The sequence below is a fragment of the Phacochoerus africanus genome, chromosome 9 (genome assembly GCF_016906955.1).
Source record: "Phacochoerus africanus isolate WHEZ1 chromosome 9, ROS_Pafr_v1, whole genome shotgun sequence".
Lineage (NCBI taxonomy): Eukaryota > Metazoa > Chordata > Mammalia > Artiodactyla > Suidae > Phacochoerus > Phacochoerus africanus.
In genome coordinates, this window is record NC_062552.1 from 1,227,048 (window position 1) to 1,249,242 (window position 22,195).

At 51.8% G+C, this 22,195-nt stretch overlaps 1 protein-coding gene across 2 annotated transcripts in view; it reads right to left on the reverse strand.

Annotated features, from left to right (window-relative positions):
* The window catches only part of GMDS (GDP-mannose 4,6-dehydratase), a 433,626-nt gene that overhangs the window by 336,217 nt on the left and 75,214 nt on the right, over positions 1-22,195 (reverse strand). The window contains exons 2-4 of one of the 2 annotated variants that reach the window (XM_047797344.1): positions 10,191-10,235; positions 6,654-6,741; positions 5,029-5,138 (exon numbers count right to left, since the gene is read on the reverse strand). In XM_047797344.1, coding sequence (XP_047653300.1) covers positions 5,029-5,138; positions 6,654-6,741; positions 10,191-10,235 — 243 coding nt within the window. The remainder of the gene's footprint in view (positions 1-5,028; positions 5,139-6,653; positions 6,742-10,190; positions 10,236-22,195) is intronic. The other variant, XM_047797345.1, reaches the window with a different exon arrangement.

Below are 22,195 nucleotides of genomic sequence, written 5' to 3' on the forward strand. Positions count from 1 at the left end.
ACTTAAATGATTTCTAAGTTCCTGTTAGTTCCTTCCAGATTGGATAATTTTCACTAAAAACAGTAAAGGCGACTCCGCCGTGACACTGGGAGAGGAAGGATCGTGACGCTGGACTGGATCTCCCGCGGGACAACCTCGTCCAGCAGCAGGACGCCAAGCACGAAGCACGATGATCAAAGAAGCTGTGAGGCGTGGCGGAAAAACGCAAAATCATGACCGTCACGAATGCGGAACAGAGGAGAAATCTGAGACAGAAATGACTGACAACCTATTATTTTACACAGTAAAAATTTTAAAAGAACAATAAAGCAGCCTCCGGAACCACTTCCCCATCCAAATGGGCAGGACTACATGTACTGGGTAATTTGTTCCCACTGGGATGATGTCACCAGGCTCGGCTGAACCACTTTTAATAACCAGGACACCTCAGGCATCTCTCACTTTCTCCTCCATAAGATCAAATCAGCCTCTCAATGACCCACACTTCATGAGTCATAATTTTTCTGTTTATGATTCAGAAAAATGTCCTCAGTCAGTATTTCCCAGACTGCTGTGGGTTTATTCCAAGAACCAATTTCATCTTCATTGGTTTCCTACAGGAAACCAGACCAACTTCCTATTATTTTATTTTCCTTACTTTTAGCATCCCATAGCCCACATCAAATTAACTGGAAGTGAGAGGGACAGCAGGCTTTATCCTGCACACAGAGACGCCAACACAAACAATGCCCAGTCTGCAAGTCACGGATTCAGAATTAAATACAACATGTGCTAAGATTAGAACCTTCATTCAACAGAGCTCCAACCCAAATAATAAGAAATGCATTTTAATTATCTACTTACAAACATTCCACTGTCAGAACTTTTGCTTAAAAACTACTGTCTACGAGGCATTCCCCCTGTGGCACAGTGGGTTAAGAACCGGACTGCAGCGGCTTGGGGCGTGGCGGTAGCAGCGGCAGCAGCAGCAGCAGCAGCAGCAGCAGCAGCAACAGCACAGGTTTGATCCCCGGCCCCTGCCCAGCGCAGTGGGTTAAAGGCTCCAGCAGTGCTGTAGCTGTGGTGGAGTTAGGTCACAACTCAGTTTCAACCCCGGCCCGGGAACGTCCATACTCCGCGGTGCGGCCATAAAAACAAAAAAACACACTGTCTGTGATTACAATAACTCCTACAAAGCTGATTAATAGAAACCAATCGTAAGGAACAAAGTGTGTGTTTTCCATCCTAACCCCCGAAGGAGCTGCCAGGAGGAGAGACAGACGGCGGAAGCCCAACGCCCAGGGCTTGGAGTGTCCGGGACCAGAGCCACGTCCCCCAGCCGCCCCTGTCCGTCACTGCCCGCTGCCACTGGCCCAGCCCCTCCCACACCCAGTATTTCCGTGACTAAGAATCAGTCTGACACGAGGTCACAGAAGGAACCAGGGCACATGCCAAGGCATTCTGGCAAGGCTGGACTCAACCTCTTCCTCCGCAGGCCGCGCCCTCCTCCCGGGCCACACGCTGCTCCGAAGAGGCCTTCTGCACGGCAGAGCCGCAGGGGGACCCCTCGCCAGACCCTCCTCAGTCTCCGGTCCGCAGCGCTCCTGAGCGGAGGCACAGCTTCAGCTCTCCAAGCTCTCTGGTCCCGAAGAGGCAGGGACCCGGACGACCTCACCCCAACCACAGCGGCCGCACTGCGGGGAGAAGGCGTGCGAGGCGCACCCCACACCCTGATGAGCCGGGAAAGCTGAGCCGCTCGCACAGTGGCCCCCGGATGGAAGTGCTCCAGCCCCTCTGGCCTCACCTGCCAGGCGTCTGGGGAAAGGCCCAGCCACTGGTGTGAAAGTGAGCTTACCTCTGGCACCCCTCGTCCGCACACCAGGAAACTCCTAGACCAGCATCCACTCAATTTACGGAGCTCCCGTTGTGGCTCAGTGGTAACGAACCAGACTGGTAATCACGAGGATACGGGCTGGATCCCGGCCTCACTCAGTGGGCAAAGGGCCTGGCGCTGCCGCAGCTGTGGTGCAGGTCGCAGACATGGCTCTGATCCCACACTGCTGGGGCTGTGGCAGAGGCCGGGAGCTGCAGCTCTAATTCGACCCCGGCCTGGGAACCTCCATGCGCTGCAGGTGCGGCCCTAAAAAAATATATATATGTGCATGTATGTGTATGTATTTTATACACGTCTCTGGGTATATATAACTGGGTCACTTTACTGTGCCCCAAAATGAACACCCTGTAAATTAACTATACTTCAATGCTTAAAGAACGGTGAATAAAAAACCTCCAAAACCATGTAGAGGCTGCCCGAACAGCCCAGCTTGCTACCTACCCTCACCACGCATCTTCCCACCAACCCTACGCTACAAACACGTCCCCGGTCTTCTCACTTGTGACTCCCGTTCCTGTCTTATGGCCTCTATTTCACCACCAGCTCCCGCTAACGGCGTCTGTGCACGTCCTCCCCGAATGTCCTCCTGGACGCCAGGCTCGATCTCGGACCGACGTTCTCCCCTGACCCCCAGCCTTCACCCCCACCCCATCTCTAAAGACTCAATGCCAGTGCCAGCCTCTGTTGTTTGCCACAAATCACCTGCGCAGCCAAGAGCCTGCACAGCAGTCCCCAGGCCTCCGCCCCACCATGCACGCAAATCCTGCTGAAGGGCTCGGCTGTCTCACAAGCCAAATCCATATTCAATTATGCATCATTTCTGCCAGTGAACCAGCCTCTAGGAGAAGCAAGCCAAAGACACTAACAACAGATAAACTGCACGCACACGGCCACTGCGAGGGAGTGAAGTCCGTCGCCTGTGCTCTCTGCGTCACCGAAGAGCCGCCAGACCAGGGCCGCTTCAAGTACGGAGAGTGTCTCGGGCTTTCTGAAGACTCAAAACACTGAGGGGCAAGGAGACCGACTCACTTCCCACTGAAACGACAGGGGGGGCGTCTACAAACGAGTCTTCACCAAGTCCCCTGCCTCTGCCACCACACAGCTTAAGAGCTCTAGAGACGACGAACTAGGTAGCATCGCAAAGGAAGCCCTTTAATCCAAAGGAAAGCGAGTAGGAGCGCGTTCACCCCAAAGCCTCCTCTGCTGTCTGCAGACACCCACAGCAGCAGCCGGGGAGCTCGGGGCGGAAGGGTGCCGACTAACCGCCTCAGCCAGGGATGGAGGGGCAGCCCCTGCCCCTCGGGAGGAAGGAGGGAGCCCCCCGAGGCGTGCTGGGCATGAAACGCCCTCTGCAATGGAAAACACACTCAGAAGCACATGGAAAAACAGCTCTGCTCTAACCTGAGACCTGCCGCCTTCCCCAGCCCACAGCGTCAGCCTGGATACAGAGTGGAATCACCGGAGATTGAGGGAGGGGAAAGGTATCATCCCCGACGGCAGACAGATAAGAAGCATTACTTACTACCGGCGGCCGTGCGCCATCGCTCAAGGCTAACAGCTTAGAGGAAAACGCACTGTGAGGGTGGGTGCTCAACTTTTTTTTTGGTCTTTTTAGGGCCGCTCCCGTGGCATACGGAGGTTCCCAGGCTAGGAGTCGAATCGGAGCTGCAGCTGCAAGCCTACACCACAGCCACAGCAACGAGGGATCCGAGCCGCGTCTGCAACCTACACCACAGCTCCCGGCAACGCCGGACCCTTAACCCACGGAGCGAGGCCAGGGATCGAACCTGCATCCTCATGGCTCCTAGTCTGATTCGTTTCCACTGTTCCATGTCGGGAACTCCTGTGCTCAACTTTTAAGTTTGGTGTCGGTTACAGGACGGGCCTTGCCCTGCTTCTCCCCGTGATTGACACTTGGTTCACCCGACCCGGTTCACAACTGCTCCCTTAGACGGGCAGACACACCAAACAAGGCATACAGCGTCGACCCAAGGCTGGGGGTCGGAGAAGCGGCAAATCACCCTGAATGCTCTGAAGCGAGACGGCGGAATGCATTCATTAAACAGGCAAACACAGGGAGAGACGCTCTGCTCCCCTGGGGGGTGGACGGTATTTGCTTTTATTTCTAAGCCTCACCGACTCCCCTGCCCGAAAAGAGAACTCTTATCACCCAGGCTTCAGACTAAGGTAACGCAGCATAGGACGAAGCAGCGAAAACATGAATGAAACAGACTCCTGGAACCCAGAGCACTGGCTCCTCAGGTCTACTGCGATTTATTCTAGAAAGAAAAAAATGGAAGAGACGTAGACAGACCACCAGAGTCTGAACAGAGAGGAGGAAACCAACATGAGCTCTGTCACTCTGAGGGGGCCAGAGGCTCAAAGGAGTTCCCTCTTCCAATGATTCTTACTACTCACCATAAAAGTTAATTCCGTCAATTTTAACATATTGGCGCTCAAAAATTGCATTTTCTCAGCCAGGAATAGAATCACTACCAAAAAGTAACAGTACAACAGAAGTTTTATCAACTCACATTTTCCAACATTTTCACGAAACATCTCACTTACAAAGTGACTTGAAATGGCAGAAAACAGATCCAAGTGGAGTCTGTGACGATACGATCAACCCCAAATAAATAAGTACTGCGATTTTAACGGGAGCAGGAAGATTTTACCACCTTGTCCAGTAACAGAGAACATGCTTTTTAACACATACGGCATTTCTGTCAGGACGCAGGGCTACCAGCCTCGCACTGACAGTCAGACTGGAGGAGCAGCACCAGAGGTTGCACTACTGCCTTCAGAAGCAACAGACGAAGGTGCAATACGGAACTTGGAAACACAGCCAGAGAAGCCCTCAGGATGAAAAGGGCTTCACCTTGGAGCTCCCGTTGTGGCTCAGCAGTTACGAACCCGACTAGCATCCCTGAGGACGAGAGTTCAACCCCTGGCCCCACTGAGTGGGTTAAGGATCCGGCGTGGCCATGAGCTGCCGTGTAGGTGACAGACGTGGCTCGGATCCCGCGTGGCTGTGGCGGTGGTGAAGGCCGGCCGCGGCAGTGCTGATTCGACCCCTAGCCTGGGAACCTCCATGTGCTGCAGGTACAACCCTAAAAACAAACAAACCGACAACCCCTCCCCCACAGAAGGCTGACCTTGACGTGGCTCTGGGCGCCAAGGTTGTAGATCTCGGTCGGCTTCACTTCGTTGATGATTTTCACGAGGCAGGTGCTGTCCGTGAGGTCGCCGTAGTGCAGCTTCATGTCTTTAGGGTTCAGAGACACACCATCAGATAGGAAACAACAAGTGCCCGATTTTCTAACCTGTCAAAACTGAGACATGCACTCTGAAAGCCTGACAACCAGGCATTCTGGAGCAGCAGACTAAAGCCGTCGTCTCTAAAGAAAACGAAGAGTGGAAAGGCAGCCACATGTGTTATCTACGTCTATAAAGGATGGTAAAAACAGGCGACCTTTTTTAAAAAACCAAGGTCACAAGAGATGCTGCACAATTAGCGTGTCTCATGGCACCCAGGCAGCCCTAAGACCTCTAAGAGTGCGAGTGGGACAAAGGGGCTCTGGAAGCCAAGTGGACACCCTCTGGAGGGAGGCGAGGACAGCGCTGTCACATGCTTCTCTCTGGGGATGTGCGTCCTTCCAAACAGCAGCCCTCGGGCCATCCCTGACCTGCCGCATGCAGGACGACTCGCTCCTTCTAGGTCTAAGCAGAGCCTCACACCAATGCCACGAGTGGAAGAAGGTGACCCGGGCAGGCAGGCTATTTGCTGACTTGATATTTTCATTATTTTCCTGCACTACCTACTGATCGACAGGCCCACCTCCAGATCCGGGGTAGCTCCTTTCCACATCGGCACCAGAGGCTCATGTTCAAGGAGCCTCCACTGAATGACCTCAGTACCAAGTGGAAAGCCCTCGCTCGGGACAGCTGGGTCACCTTCCCGGTGATGCCACCACCCGTCCACGTGACCGCACCGCAAATATTCAGGGCCCTGAGCTGAACACAGCCGCCCGATCATCCCGGTGGAAGGACGAGGAGGGCGAGGCCAGCTGAACGAGGAGTTAACACCCGTCTCCACTGTCTGCCTTTCACACGGTGTGTGACCTTGATCAAGTCACGACCTGCCTCTGCTTCTGTCTGAGACACCGTCTCATTCACGACCTCAGCAACTGCTGGGAGTGTCAAATGAGGCAACACTGCAATGGCGAAGGTCACCTGGCACAGCAACCTTATAACAAAAATGACAAGTCGCTGCAAAGAAAGACTGACAATCACCCGTAAGGCAGTTCAATATATTTTTGACTGCCATCGGTTTTTGGACCTGTCTTCACAAACTGTTTTAAAAATCCAATAAATGCGCAGATTGCTTAGCGTGATTATGTGATCTTGATTACAAATCAAAAAAATCAAAGCCTGCTTTGCGCAGTTCTGTCAGACCACACGTGAAAGGCAGAGGAGCTTGTGGGAGTGGCGCTGGCCTTCCTTAGGGGACAGGACACCTGCAGAAGGTGATCCAAGGCGCGTCTCCTCTGGGCTCCTGAGCGTCGTCACCTGACAGGTGCCCTCGCATGAGCTGGGCCAAGAGGCCACTGTGCCCCGTGGGCAGGCCGGCAGGGGCTGTCCGAGCGCGCAGAGAGCATTCAGGGCAGGCGGCTCGTGAGCTCCTCACCACAGCTGGTGGCTTTGAGAAACGCCACGCTGGAAAACACCTCGCATGGTTTGGGGGTACCCGCAGGGAGTGCAGCAAAAGAGAGTGGCTTACTTCCTTCGATGTGAGCCTGCGGGTTCTTGTACAGATGCTCGATTCGGCCAGTATTGAAGGAACTGGATCGACGTACAATTCCGTGGACCTGCATGTGGACAAAAGGGGGAAAGAGGAATACAGGATAAACACCCGATGAAGACGAATCGGCAACGCGGAGGCTATTCTGCTCACGTTTAGCCTTGTGAAAAGATACATGATGCTACCTCTAGACATTATTTTTGTGTAAGTAGAGCTGATTTACAATGTTGAGGTCATTTCTGCTGTACAGCAAAGCGATTCAATTATACACACACGCACAGCGAATGCCAAGCTGTAGATACTCAAATGTTTCCTTTGGCAAACGCACACGCACTGACAGGCCTACTGCTGACAAAACTCTCTCTTTGGTTTGCAACTGAAGACAGACCACAGAGGCCGTGTCAGTCGGTCCCTGGGCCCCGACGCTCTTCAGCACAGAGCATGAGGAGCGAGCCCTGGGCCACCAGCCCCCAGGGTCCTCGGAGCACTGCACCTCGCACCTGCTCTTCAAATACACGTGCGTCGGAGTCGGAGAGCAGCCCCTGTGCTGTCGCCACGTGGGGCGCTGGGGAAGCTGGATGGCGTGGGCCAGGGAAAGACGTTCCTCAAGATTCGACGTGAAGGAGACCCAAATGGGGGGGGGGGGTTGTACCTTTTTATCTCTGCCTTCGACCACGCTAAGTGCGAGGGGAGCGCTGCTGGGACAAGAGCGCACACCTATCTGATTCTAAGAAAAGATGACCTGTGTCTGACCCTTGGAGAAAGTATCCAGGCCCAGTCACTCCTTCTGTGTCAGGGACGTGGCTTCGGTGTGGCCAGTGCTAAACCAGCCTGTGTCACTGGCTGCCCAAGTCCCAGCACTACCGGTGGCAGTTTGACTTCTTCACAGATTTTAGAAGTGCTCCTTCTAATGTTGGGTAATTTCATTTGCAGCTGAATACACTTCTATATTTTAAGTCAATTGCTTTCTGTCTGTTTCAAACAAAAATTAATCCTTGGCATGACTCAAGCATTCCAAATGCAGGAGGGAGCTTATCCGCACATAAGACTCTTTCAAACAGAAAGAGCTGTCACGGTCGTTGTACATGGCATAGAAACTGCCTCCTGCAAAGGGTGCAGCACGCCCACAATTAATAATTCTGTTGGTCAGATGCTTTAGCAAAGAGCTAAACCCACATTATTTCCCAAAAGGACTAAATGCAAGAAAACTTTGCAAACATGGAAATATTTTAAGACGAGAACATCGCAAACTTGGTTGACATTTGGGAAGGCAAATAGTAAAATCTGGAAAACACTACCTTGAGATTTTGGCATGCATATCCATTACTTAACTTAAAAGCAGAGAAAATAATACTTCTATTAAACTTAGAGCTCATTCAACTTCATGGTCTACAATTTTTCAAATTGTTACTTAATTATAAAACTGAACTGTCCTATAAACGTAATAAATTTTCTTTAATAAAAACTAATTTTACATATACACTCATACATATCAAAACGGGTGTTTGCCACCAAAGTTATTTCTGAAATATAGACTTCTCAGACGTCAGTGGAACTTTATTTCATTGGATAGAGAGGAATTTATATGCTCCAAAAACAGGTAATTTAGCTTTGACAATAAAAAAGCAATAATATGATTTAGTCTATTTTTCTCTCTTGCTTGCCGGTTTTTGGATAAGTGACACGTCCAACAACTCAAACGAAGAGAAATGCCAGGTAATACACATTTGATATAAAAGGCTGACCAAACTATTCAATGATATTGAGGGATCCAGTATGAAAATGAGACAACTGCACGAAGTCACAGCAAGTAAATAACAGAGGCCTTTAAAAATGTCACCTTTATAACCCAAAGCATTAAGCATGAGTGTGGGGTCTTTTTTTCAGAAAAAGGAAAAAAAAAAAAAAAACGTGTGCTTTAATTTCCCCTCACTCCCAACCTTTGGTATGTGCGCACAGGGAGAAAGAAACCTGCCAACTGCTTAATCCATGACAGCAAGTGTTATTCTAAGAGCTCATGAAAGCCGAGCCTGTCTCCTCTGAGACAGGTGAACCAAACGGAAAGACAAGCCAGAATGTGTGCAAACTGGATAATCTGGTTAAGGATTTGAGCTTAGCGGCTTTTGCTTTACAGAAAGGATGTAGGTAGGATTTTTTGTTTGTTTGTTTTCATAAGGATTTGGAGGGGGGGATAAGTTAGGAAACCAAAGTGAAAAGATAAATGAGCTAAATCTGATTCCCTATAAACTTAATCAAAATTGCTATTAAATAATAGCAGTTCAAAAACAGAATTTCTGGAAAACTGACACCTTAAAACAGACGTGAACATTTTTGACAAACAAACTTCAAGTCCCATTTATCTATGTGACGAACAGGAAAATTTCAGGTTCACTCAACGTCAGAACAAAGTTGGTTTGACCTTCAATCCCAGAGTCAGACTAGGCAAGAGAACAGAGAAATGCTGACTGACTGACTGACTGATGACTGGACTACAGACAAGAAAACAGAGAATTGCTACCACTGGTTTACACTCATCAGCACCGCGCTCTCTCTTGGAAGCAAGGATGCTGCACAGGGATGTTTGGTGCCACCTGCCTTCCAAAAAGCCTGGATTGTGTAGGTCACACCAACAGCCAGAAGAGGCCAAGAAGGCCCAGCAGGTCTAAACCTCGGCTCTTACTTTTTCAAGTCTCAAAGTTCACAGAAAAGATGATAAGTTACAGTGAGAAAACCCGGTTGCTTTCCTTCAAGTTCTGTTGGCACTCGGATGTCAGATTCCTTGCTGGTGTTTCTCCGTTTGCCCACAGTGCACCTTCTGGAACCAGTGCACCTGCCATTGGAATAAGCATCCAAAATTATTCGTGTAAACACTGCCAAATCAGGCCAGGACACATGGGTCACCGCGCAAGCGTCTGTGCTCGGCAGAGCCCACTTTCAGAGCGACGTGCGTATCTGAGAACTGCTCTTCGAGAGGGCAACACGGGCTCGCTCAGCTACGTTGGCACAGAAAACCCTTGCTTCTCCCCACGAGAGCGGAAGGTGTGGAAGGGGAGAAGGCGGGGGAAGGGGACAAGGACGAGCAGCAATGCAGAAGCTCCAGCCTCCACGAAGTACTGGCTGCCGACCCAAAAGCACACACCGGAGTGTCCACATCTCACTCAGGTTTGCCGAGATCAGCTCAGTGCCTACTGCTCTGCGCAATTTCTGCGACTTCACCGCGAGCAGGACGTTTCTAGGTAACCCAGGACAGCATAAACAACCCTAACAGCAGTCTGGCTCTCCGCTCCCCTACTCGCTGCCTTATCTAATGTGGGAAGCGTGCAAAGCAGGGAAACACTGGGAACGGGGGCCACCAGCGCGGGCGGCAGATAAACACACAATGAGCTGGCACAGCCACAAGCCGAGAGGCTCATTCTTCCCCGGATTCGGACTCGTTATCAGCGTTTCTGTGGAAAACACGCACAGAAGGACGGCAGCAGAGGAAGCGGGAGGCCAGCGCGGCCGAGGGGCACTCACCTCATAGCCCTTCTCCAGCAGGAACTCGGCCAGGTAGGAGCCGTCCTGGAAGAGAAGGAAAAGCGACAGGGTCAGGGCCATCGCGGCCTGGGGCGGGGGGGCAGCCTGCGGGTCCCAGAAGCGCCCGTCAGCGGCTCCATGAACCTAAGGCAGGAGCGCAGGCAGCGACATGACGGGCACAGGCCCCACCGACGGGGCGCCACGGTCCACCAAGGTCTCCCGGCCCGAGGGCGTGGGAAGGGGTGCCCGGCGCGCCCGCGCCCAGATGAAGAGGGGCCCGCGGAGAGAGCAGGGTCTGGCTTAGGCTCCGCCACTTCGAGGGCGTGTGAGACGCCCGGGCACGGGCGGCCAAGCAGAAGGCCTCGGTGCCCCGGGCGCACCCGGCGGGGGCGCTCTGACAGGTCCCGCTGCAAAGGGGGGACGCGGGAGGGTGGGCATCTCTGAAAACAGGAGGAAGGGGGCGCCCTCCAGGCCCTGGCTCAGCAAAGTCACCAAAGATTGGGTCGTTTCGAGGTGGGCTGGGCTGCTGGCCGCTATCAGGCCGCTGTCGCCTCCGAACACAGGTACAGGCCCCCACACTCCATTTAAATGACAGGAGGGTGCCTTTTTTCCTAAAACAGTAAGCACGTCATCTGTGTGCCTCCTAAATCAGGCAGTTAATCTCTGCCTCAAGAGGAATGCGTCTGACTAGACACAGAGATTGTCAACTGGTTTTTTTAAAATACTTTGAGAAGGTCTGTGTGAGGAGGCGTCCCTGAGAAATAGTTCATGTGCCACTTGGAGGGAAAGAAGTACGAGAGTCACCTACTCAAGCTATTCAGAGGCCACAGGGCACAAAAGCACGGGTCTCGGGACGCATCCCCGGCCCTGCTTGCACCATGAACTGAGCGGACAGATGTTCCGCAACCAGTCCCCTGAGGGCCCTTGGGCTTGCGGGCCAGGCAGGTCCCCTCCGTCCAGACGTAACCTAAAAACGGGAGGCTCCAGCCGCTGCAAATCCATGTGCTCAGAACTGGCTGGGAATATTTGGGTTTTCTTTGGTTTCCTCGGTTGAAAAAACTTAAATATCCCTTTGAGCTTCCAAAGTTCCTACCAGATATTCTAGGAAAAAAAAAGTAAAGCAGGCTTTATTACTACCATTGCTTGACCTAAAGGTGGAACTGGAGACACCCAATGGGTCCAGAAAACGACAGGGCTGCCAGGACTGCGTTTTCTACAGGAACGCAGAAGTCACCCATAAATTCAGGCAGCATGACAAGGCCAGGTCTATAGACAGGGGACACATTTTGTGGTTCATTGAGACCTCCAGCAAACTTCTTCTGAGTCTTAACATAAATATTCTGGTTTATGGGCTTACGTGGTCTGGCACATCCCCTTTCCCCTCGCTCTCCGATCTTCAGACACACGCCCAGCTGCGGCGTGTGACAAATACAACGTGCAAAGAAAGTCGGGTAAGAGAGCCGAGCTACTCACACTCCAGGATGAGCCAGGTCCGTCCAGGGACCGTCAGAAATGTGAGAAGGATCAGCAGCCTTCTAAGTCAGCCCATGAGAAAACAGCTCAAGAGAAAAAGCACTTTCAACAATAATGACGATCTTACAGCAGGTGCGAGAGCGGGCAAAGTGCACCTTCGCTGTGTTTTTGCTGCTGGGGTGTCGCTTTGAAGCAGGCGACGTTACACTTTTCACAGTCTTAATGTCTCTTGGCATAAAAAGAATGTTTTGCATTCTACCACAGTTGCCTAGAATGTTAAAAAAAAAAAAAAAAGTGCAAAGGCAGAGGTGAGAGGGCGGGAGGTGGGGGGAGGGAGCGCGCTTACTCAGGAGCTGATGTGAAACAGGCCTGCCCAGCACGCAACCCTGTCCACAGGTCTTGCTCTTCTCACTCAGGCCGCTCTCACACTTTCCAGTTGCGCTGGAACATTCTGCACCAGCAGTGGCACCGGCTTCCTGCCCACTTCCTCGCCAGGCCTCCCAAGCGATAGGCCGGCTGCGCTATGTGGGAACCCGGGCAGCGCGAGGACCGCGGCCCCTCCGCCCCCCAGAAGCGCCAGGCTGTCGGAGAAATGCCTCCCCCAGACTGAGGACTGAGATGTCACAGCCACTGGACGGAATTTCCAAGTCACTAGCCAGGAACACAACTGACCCGGTACCGACTGCAGCCTGGCTGCCGTGGCTGCCTGAGGAAATGTCTTTCTTGGAGGCTAACGCGCCCACCTTGGCTCCTCAGGTCATTCTGTGCGCGGGCAAAGGTCTCCACTGCACATCCAGCGCTGTGCAGTCTTAAGCCAGCACCGCGGCCGTAACACTTTCAAGACGCAGAAACCTTTTCGATCCGACTCTTGCAGGAACTTGCCTAAAAGGCAAGGAGCCCTCTGGCCCCCGAGGTCAGCTGCCCCACCTGGAACCACCCACGAGAGAGGAAGCCGAGACTGGCGGCCAGGTCTCCCACTGCTCTCACCTGGGAAAACACCTCGTCACCAGAGACCTACCAGAACATATCAAAACCCCAGAGGAAGAAGAAGACCAGAACAGATTGATTTTTAAACCAAACTGATGGGTCATTTTTCCATGCTGGGCTATTTTAAGGATTCAACAGTCTTCCCGTTTCCATCAAGTGACCCAAAATGCAGAGAGGTCCCGTAACTTTAGGACATTCCAGCACCCGGAGGAGGGCACCTGGGCGGACAGGTGCACCCCTGGGAGAGCGGTATCGTGTCACCTGCAAGTGGATTTGGGTGGCGGCGCACATATGTCTTGGGTGCAGAGCCCAAGCAGCGTGGCCATGGCCTCGGGTCCACAACAGCCAGATTTCGGTGCCTGGGGACTGCAGTGCCAATCCTTGGGTATCTCCGTGCTTCGCCTTTCATGGGATGTTCCAGATAAACACCCACAAAATTCAGAGCAATTCCGGAAATTAATTGAACCATATCTTGAATACAGGATAAAAATGAGCTAAAAGTTCACATCTATAAAAAGCTAAGGGAAGCAAAGAAAGTTTTCCCTTTCTCCCAGTGGCCACAGAGGCTACCACAGCCGTGCCTGAACTCATACCCACCCAGGTCCAGACACGAAAGTGGCCGGCCACCTACCACCTGCAGAGAAGCGAGCTCTTGGGTGGTGGATTCCCTTTCCCCCGGGAGGACCAACGGGAAGGACACTGTCCCACACGCGCCTTGAGCCAACTCACCAAGCCCTGCTCAACAAGGAACCGACTGTGCCCAGCGGAGAAGGCACCTCTGGTAACCCCCCAGCCCCCAGCCCCCCAAGCAGGTGCCCAGCTGTGTGTGTGTGTGTGCACGCACGCGCACAGGTGCCCAGCTGTGTGTATGTGTGTGCACGCGCGCGCGCGCGCACACACACACACACACGGACACTGCTCTGCTACCAAACACAAGGCCCTCCCATTCGCCAACGGCGACGAGCCTGGAGGATCAAATCCACAGCTGAGGACGAGGTCACCTCCATCCAGCCGACTTACTGGTCCACCCAGAAGTCTCTCCCCAGAAGCGTTTTCAAAATTGCTGTAGAATTCAAATCAACATTCAATTTCAAAAGATACTAATGTTAAGTCTTGCGTTCAACAGTAAACTAAAAATAAAACATCATGGAAAAAATGACCTAAAAGGTTACTTTTAAAAAGATTATTCCGGAGTTCCTGTTGTGGCTTAATGGCCATGAACCAGACTAGTAAACATGAGGGTGCAGCTTCGACCCCTGGCCTCGCTCAGTGGGTTAAGGATCCGTCCGGCATTGTGAGCTGTGCCGTAGGTCGCAGACTCGGCTCGGATCTGGCGTTGCTGTGGTGCAGGAGCAGGCAGGCAGCTACAGCTCTGATTTGACCCTTAGCCTGGGAACCTCCATATGCCTAGGGCCTGGCCCTAAAAAAAAGGGGGGGGGGAGGGGGATAGAGGGAAAAAATGACCTAAAAGTTTACTTTTTAAAAAATTATTCCATTTGATAGATTAAAAAATGTTTTTCTTTTCATTTTTTGATTAGTATTAAGACTGAAACATTTTTTGTGTTTATATACTATTTCTTCTGGCATTATTTATTCTCATCTTTTATATTTCTTTCTGCTGTAGTGTGGACCCTGGACAGAAAGGAAATAAGAGTTTGGCCTGGTGCCTCTGCTCTGAAAGAAGCTGGAAAGCCAGCATCTCCTGGCCGAGACAGGAGGAGACTCCCACTCGGGCTCGGCCCTGCACACCCCACCCTCGTCTGCACACCCACACGTGGGCAGGGTGAGAGCAGTCCCCACGGGGCCTGTGCGGCTCCCGCTCTGCTATCAGACGACTCCAGTAGACACATGAGTCACGGGCAGAGGCCAGGCTGCTGGATAAAGGAAAAGCCATGAAATTCTCCCACGCCGACCTGGTCTGTCCTGGACGGCACCGGGCCTGGGAAATAAATCCCCACCCTCCAGGCTGACATCGAGGTGGGAGAAACTGAGGAGATGCAGGAAGCAGATCCGTGTCAAAATCCTTTTAAAGATCCGCCTGACTGGCCAGGGCAGTGCCGCTGTGAATACCTCCTTTCACGTCTAGAACAATATACCAACTGGAAGTGCTTATAACTCAAGGCTCCAAATACACTGATAAAGACTGGCTCGGGTCTGCAGAGAAGTGAATAATAAATTACCAGTAACCTTCATGCTTAAAAACAATCTCGTTGTATTAAGTGGATGCATAAATTAAAACTGCGCAGAAGTTGAAAATCGCGTTTCTCCCTTTCCTTTTCCCTTTCTCATTATCTCGCAAAGCGACAGTCCAGGCAATTAAAGACTGTTTCTCTGCAAAGCACATGCTTTTTTTCCGTAGCTCTAATCGTCCGAGTGATTTATAGAGGAAATGATTTTTTTGCAGGTACTCTAACTAAAACAGAGCTGCTCTGTGTGCTGTGTTGAAGACCACGCTTAATGAAAAACTCTAAATTTGGAAGCGGGAAAAAACTTCATACTGAAAAGAGGAGAATTATTAAATTTTCGTATTTACCCGACTTAGTAATTTTCCCCGTACACTTCTTTTTAAAATCCGTGCCCTGGCTGATGGAGGAAGGCAAGACAAATGTCCTTTTGTTTATGGCTGTAGAAGGGTCATGAGAATGACCAGAGGGATGCACAGACAGAGGACTAGATCTTTTTTCATTTTGCTGTAATTCATTGATCAGGTTGTTACTTAAAGTCACTGCTGCTGACAAGGAGGGTTTAACTATTTACAAAGATTCCTGTTCTCTTCAACCCAATCTCTTTCAGGGATATCATTAGTTGGCACAATCAGTTCAGACTGTTTCTGTCATGAGTGGATGACGGAAATGTCACTTACAGGCACCCTGCCCGTTTCAGATCTGCTTTTGCCAGGACGGAGTCCCCACCAGGCTGGAGACACTGTAACTCGCAGAACCGTGATACACATGTAACAAAATCACTGAAGGGCAGGTGAAGGGCAAGCGGGTGCGCACACGTGTACATATCCGCCCAGAAAGCAGCGCTGCGTAAATCAAACTGAGGAAGGCAGACAAAGGAAGGCGGCGTGCCTGCCCGGCCCCAGGACTGCGCCCGCCTCGTGGGCTGTGCTGGCTGCGGCCAGGTTCGCCTGGTCAAATGCCATTTCGTGGACTAGGAGAGCTCTGTGTTTATCTGCTGGGGCTGCTGTGTTTGGCATGGGGGTTCTGCCACTCAGACAAGGTGTCAAGAAACACGTTGGGGAAGAGCAGACACTTGACAGCGTGCCTGCAGCTCCCTCTCCTCATCAGGGCCTTTCGGCCCATCCCACCCCGATAGGTTTCATCTGGGTGTGTTTCCAGCCAGCTCAGCCCAACGCACGGCTTGTGCAGGTTCACACCTCTGGCTGGTGTCACCTTGACATTTCGCTGTCTTTCGGCAGTAGCAATGGGGCTTAGCTACTATTCAACCACGCACTCTTGAAAAAGCACTACCAAGCTGTATGTTTTCATCCAAGAGAAGTGCGTGCCAACCATGCACTTCTTAAACTTCGACTTAATAGGACTGGGAGAAAACACCAAGACGACTCCGCCCTACCGAAGACCAGGGTCTCGGAAGGGTGTTGGGGGCGGGGTGGGTCCCTGGGTGGAAATACCGTCCACCTGACAGGCCACGTACCTGACTCCCATCCTGGTCACAGCAGCGCCAAGCTCCAAATTCCCGAACTTGCCCGGGCTCAGACTGAAACCCTGGAGTCCCTGACCCACTTACCTCCTCACACCCACCGGGCTCTATAGCCTCAGAACGCGCCTGCCTCTGATGATGGCTTTGCTCCCGCCGTAGGGCCTAGTGGGGATACTTAACAACGTTTTGTAAATGGGGCACCCATTTGGAGAAATTGAGAGGTTTTTTTTTTTTTCCCTACCAAAACAGCAGGCTTAAAATTCAGATAAGCTACCACCATACATGACACCTTTCGGTAGATGTATAGCCAACTCAATCTGCCATTAAAGCACATGGGTTCCTCCCAGTATTTATAATTATCTCTAATCAAATTAGCAATATCTTACATTTCCATAATTCTCTATGGTTGCCAAATACTAGAGGACATGCTTCCCATTGATATCTCACAACATCCTGGTGAGATAGCTGATATTATCCCCGTTTTTCCAGACTAGAAAACTGAACTTTAGAAAGCATAAATCCTTTGTTCAAGGCCAGAGCGCTACTTAGAGAGCTTGGCAGAACAGGAAAGCAATCTGTCCGGTCCTGACTGCGTGTTACTTCCACGTTACTTCTTCAATCAAAATAGAAATGCTTCAACCAAAACAAGGCGCCAACCAAAACAAGTTTTTTAAAGCTTCCTAAAGCTTCTCAATTAACTAACAAATGCATATAAAAACTCATGTAAGGTTTAGCAATAAAACAACTTTTAAATAAGTATCATCACTTTAGTAATAGTCCACTATTAAGAATGACTGCCTAAAATATCCCCTCCTTCAAGTATGACACAAAATGCTCGTGTGCGCACGTGTGTGTGTGTGTGTGTGCGCACGCGTGCCCGCACTCAAAGGGGTTTCCATGCCGTGACCCCGGATGAAAGGCAGCAGGTCTGTGTTTTGTTAAAAGCAGACCCTGCGATAATCGATGAACGGATGGACACGGTGAACATTGGAGAAGAGCGCGATATGATACGGGAAATACAAATAAGGGTGTTTCCCAAGCTTCCAGCACCTCTAACCTCGCGAGGGGCAGGAGCCAGCACGCCCTCACTGTCACCGTCCTATTCGCTGGCGCGTCAGGGCTGCCTTCATCTACTGCGTCCTTGCGGTGTGAGGCTGGTGCAGCCCACCAGAAACACGGGGCACGTGTGCCCGTTCTGAATTTTCTAGGAGCCAACTTTTAAGAGGTAAAAAGAAATGAGCTAATTTTAATAATATGTTTATTTAACCCAATACATCCAGAATGCTAAAATACCAATATGTTAATGACAAGTTACTGGGACAGTTTACACTCTTTTTCGTGTGAAGCTCACTGAAATCTGTTATTTCACACTCGTGGTACATCTCAACTGAGATCTAAATTTTCTTCAGAAATACGTTTTCAGACGTCTATATTAGATTACATACAATCTGTGTTTAGATTTCATAAAGCTGACAGCTGAAAAAGTAAATGCCCATACCAAGGTTTTATCAAATACACACACTTAAACGTTTTCCCAATACTGAACTAAACAGCAAAGAATCGCTTTCCTTTAATATTCACATGCACTTTTTTCTGGCAAAACTGGGGCACTTTTTTCCTTTCTCAGAACATCTGATTTGACTCTGGATCGAAGTGTATCAGCCCGAAGCCAACATCTGTCCCCATGAGGTAACAGTGACTCCAAAGCAGCGTCCGCAGAGTGGACAAGTGCCACACTCTTGCTCGTCTGAGAGCCAGTTTATGCAAGGCTGTGAATACTAACAGCTTCCTGCCTATTGATTCACGGGTGGAACCAGTACTGATTTGTATTACGAAGGCCTTGAACGGCAGCCTAAACGCTCAGACCTCCGTGCTGGACCACAGACAAGCCTTCCTCTCCCCCGGCTCCCAGTCAGCGGACTCAAGCGCAGTGTGACGAGTGAGAAACGCAAGGTGCCGCGTCTTGTGGTCAGGACCACTGACCGCGGGGCCAGAGCGCCTTCTGCTTCACGATGGAGAAGGAAACCGCGCACGGGGCTCACGGCCACGGAAGCCTTGCTGAGGCTCCGCCGAGGAGGAGGAGGAGGCCGGCAGAGACCTGGGCTCACGGCCACGACCGGCCACTTCCTCCCCGGCTCTGCAAACGCAGCTCTTCACGTCTCGCGGGAACAGTGTCCACCTGGTACGGAGGACACTGGGGACAGGGTGTGTCACACCGCAGCGGCACGAGCAGTGAGAGAAAACTCCAGGCTCTTGTTGTGAAATTCTACTAAATGAAAACATTTGACCCGACAAAGCTAGAGCCCTGTCATGATAGAAATTAACTTTTTCATATCCCGGAATTCTTCTTTGACAAATGTAAAACATTCAGAAATTTGGTGTTTCTGGCCCCAAACGTACATTTCTTTATGAATGTTTAAATCTTTGAGGCAAAGGGTGTTCAAGGTATTAAAAGCAGGGACTTTGCGTCCATGGCACAGATTGTGCAAAGCTAAAAAAGACTTGAAATTTTAAGTGAATTGATCTTTGCTGCTGTTAAGAGACCTTGTATTCCACAGGCGATTATTTGATGACTTAACTAAATATTTCTATGTTCTTGTGAAATACCTTGTCTTTTCTCATCATTTTCTCGTACAACTTCAGTTTCTGCGGGAACATTTCTGTCAATCCTCCGTCTAAAAACAGTTTCCGCCGTGTACATCAGTCCAAAGCATTTTATAGGCGGCCAAAGTTACACATCCAATCCTGCTGAAATTGTTTAACGTGTTAGATATTTCACTGAGAAGTCAGGCAAGTAAATGCGTTCATTTCTTTTCCGAGCTTGGAGGGAAACTTCTAATCGAATCCACTGTGAATTCGCTGAAAACACCTTGAAGAGCTCCCACTCTACTTCCTTTAAAGCTTTTACACCGCGGACAGCCTTTCTGTCCTGCTCAGGCACGGCAAGCTGCAAACGCCACTCCGTATGGAATGTCCCCGTTTCTTTGTCTGCACTGCTCTGAGCACAGCCCTGGTCTCTTCATCTGTGCTCAACGCCGTAGCAGTGGTGGGTGTGCTTTTGGTTCAAACTTTAACACGGGTCTAGACTTCATTTAACTGGAAAAACTTATATATTGTTTCGATTACATTATAATAAATTAATTATATCTTGTTAAAATAATAAAACATCTCAATTTAATTACCAATGCTATTGTGCACAGACCATGGCAAGTCACTCTGACAGTCTAAAATATTCAAATAAATACATTACAACATGAGAACACAGAAAAGCACATTTGCAGAATGAATAAATTAGTTGACTGAGTCTGTGTAAACTACAGAAGCTGTGCAAAAGAGCCAGTTAGCGTGGACTACAGTCTTGCCCAAACTAGAGAGTGTGTTTAACAGAAATCTAGTGTATCTTGCTCCCATTTTAAAAATGCCACCTCCCAGTCACGACAGGCACATCTCCTTGTTCAACAGCCACGTGCGGCTTACGCCCACAACTCTGGATGGCACGGCGTCCAGCTGTGTGCTCAGCGGGTCACGTTTATGAACTGAGGTCACTCTCGCAACACTTTCGAGTAAGTGTTCTAACTACCTCCTATTATACACAATGAAACATGTGCAGAAGCAATGAAAGGACTCAGCCCGAGTCGCACAGCTGTCAACCAGGGAGCCTGGGATTCAGGCCCCTGGGACTCGCCCCCCACCCCCCACTGTCCACTGACCAACAGGGCGGAGCTGAGTGAGAGAGGACCGCAAGGTGCATCGCCACGTAAACCAAGCCGCTGAGCCGCTGGAAGCAGGGGCCAGGGCACGGGAAGGCCCGGGAAGGAGGCAAAGACGAGCCTGACAGACGGAAACGCAGCGAGGGGCCGAGGAGTGGATGCAGCGGGGGAGCAATGTCACCTCGGTCCCAAGAGGGTGAAGGCTGGCTGGGTGTCCAGTCACGGCGCAGGCCAAATATGGCCCCAAAGACACAGGCACAGCCTCCTCAGGCCCCGCAAGCCTGAGAGTCATCGTATACCCCGGGGCAGTTCTGCAGATCAAGTCAGCCTCCGGAGCTGGGGGGACTGTCCTGGATGAGCCAGGTGGACCCCCAAGCCAACCACACCAGGACACAGGGACCGCAGGGGTGGGGCCAGAAGCCAAGGGCTGTGAGCGGCAGCCACTGAGGAGCCAAGAACAGACTCTGCCCAGAGCCCCTTACTAACAGGAGCGCCTGCCCACCCACCCCGGCCTCCGGACCCACTGTTCTTCAGTCTGTGACACCTGTCACAGCAGCCCTAGTGACCTGAGAGCCATTTTGGGGCCACGCAAAGCCTTAGCCAGGAGCAAGGGGCGTCCAGGAAGCAGCGTCCCCCAGTTGGGTGGTGGGACGCCTGTGCCCCCCGGTGGGAGGGCTGGCGGTGACAGGGAACGCCTGCGAACATCTGCCCCCCGCCCCGCAGCCCCCTCGCAAAGTGTGGGAAATCTTGACCCAGACGCATTCTGCCAGGCCGTAATCCAGGCAGCCAAGTATGTATGGGCCGCACCCTGGGAGGAAGCAGACCCAGAGAGCCACACGGAACCGCGGCCGCTTCTGAGCAATGCTGCAAGGCGCTCGCCACGTGGGTCAGGGGACCCTGGACGACAGGAGCCAGATCTGGGGGTGGGGGTGACAGGGCAGAATGTACAACAACCCCCACCCCAGGAAGCGCCCCAGGTCTCCTGAGGGACAGGGACAAGCCAGTGTGGCTGTGGACCGTGACACGTGAGAAAGAGCATGAAAGAAAGAAAGAAGCCTTGTTCCCGAGAAAACGCGGCAGCAGTGCCTGCAGAGCCCAAGGGACTAAACTGAAACAGAGCCGGCGAGAGGAGCCCACAGACGCCAGCGATGAAGCCCTGCCCGGCACCTGCAGGAAGAGGCCTGGGAGAGCGGAGGCCCTCGGGAGCGAGGCACATGGGGGGAGGGGGGACGCACCCCGGGAGGAAGCCCACCCGGAGCAGCCCGGCGTGTCCCCACCCCGAGGCCCCAGGGCCCAAGGGCCACAGGCCTGAGGCCACAGACGCTGCAGAGCTGGAACACGGCCCCACACCAGGGCTAAAATCCAGCACGGTAACAAGCGGAGCAGCACAGGCACCAGCCCTAGGACCGCGGGGGGCTGGGAACGCACCCCGCAAACGCGGGCCCCCCTCAGGCTGTCAACAGTGACCCGCAGCCGGAAGGGCACTCGGAGGAGGCAGGAAAAAATTAACCCCACTTAAAAACGGTTCCTTCGACTTGACAATAGGTCCCCAGGCTTCGGAAACCGCAGGATGGAAAGGAGTGGTGGCCAGGCAGGCTGGGGGCCACTTCCCGCAGGCCGGACATCTGACCACAGCCCGCCCGCAGCGACGCCCAGCACCCAGTGGCCACACACTGGGCACCACGGTCTCCGCCTGGCACCTTCTGCAAATGCTAATGACAGGCCAGGACGTCTGCGTCCAGTTCTGGCCACATCTCTGACTCTGTCTCGTCTCCACGTCTCTCTGTGTCTCTGTCTCTCTCCCGCCCCCCCCCCCGCCGCCAAGCACAACCGCAGGCCCCGCTGGACTCAGGCTGACCAGGTCCATTCGGCAGCAGCTGTCTGACAGGTTAATGGCCAACAATGGGCACTTGTATTTCCTTACAAGGTGGAGGGGATTATGGCACTTGAACAAAGACCTTATTATGTAAATTTTACTGCGTGTTTACTTCAAGCCAGTTTCAATTCTACGGTTTTTTCTCTAGGCCTCAAGACAAAGGGGAGAGAAAGTTCACATTCACATTTGAAGGGACTACTTTCTAAAACATAGCATCACACTAAAGATAGGACCTGCTACGGACTGAATTGTGTCCCTGCAAGTTCATGCCTCCCGGGGCCTCAGAATGTGAC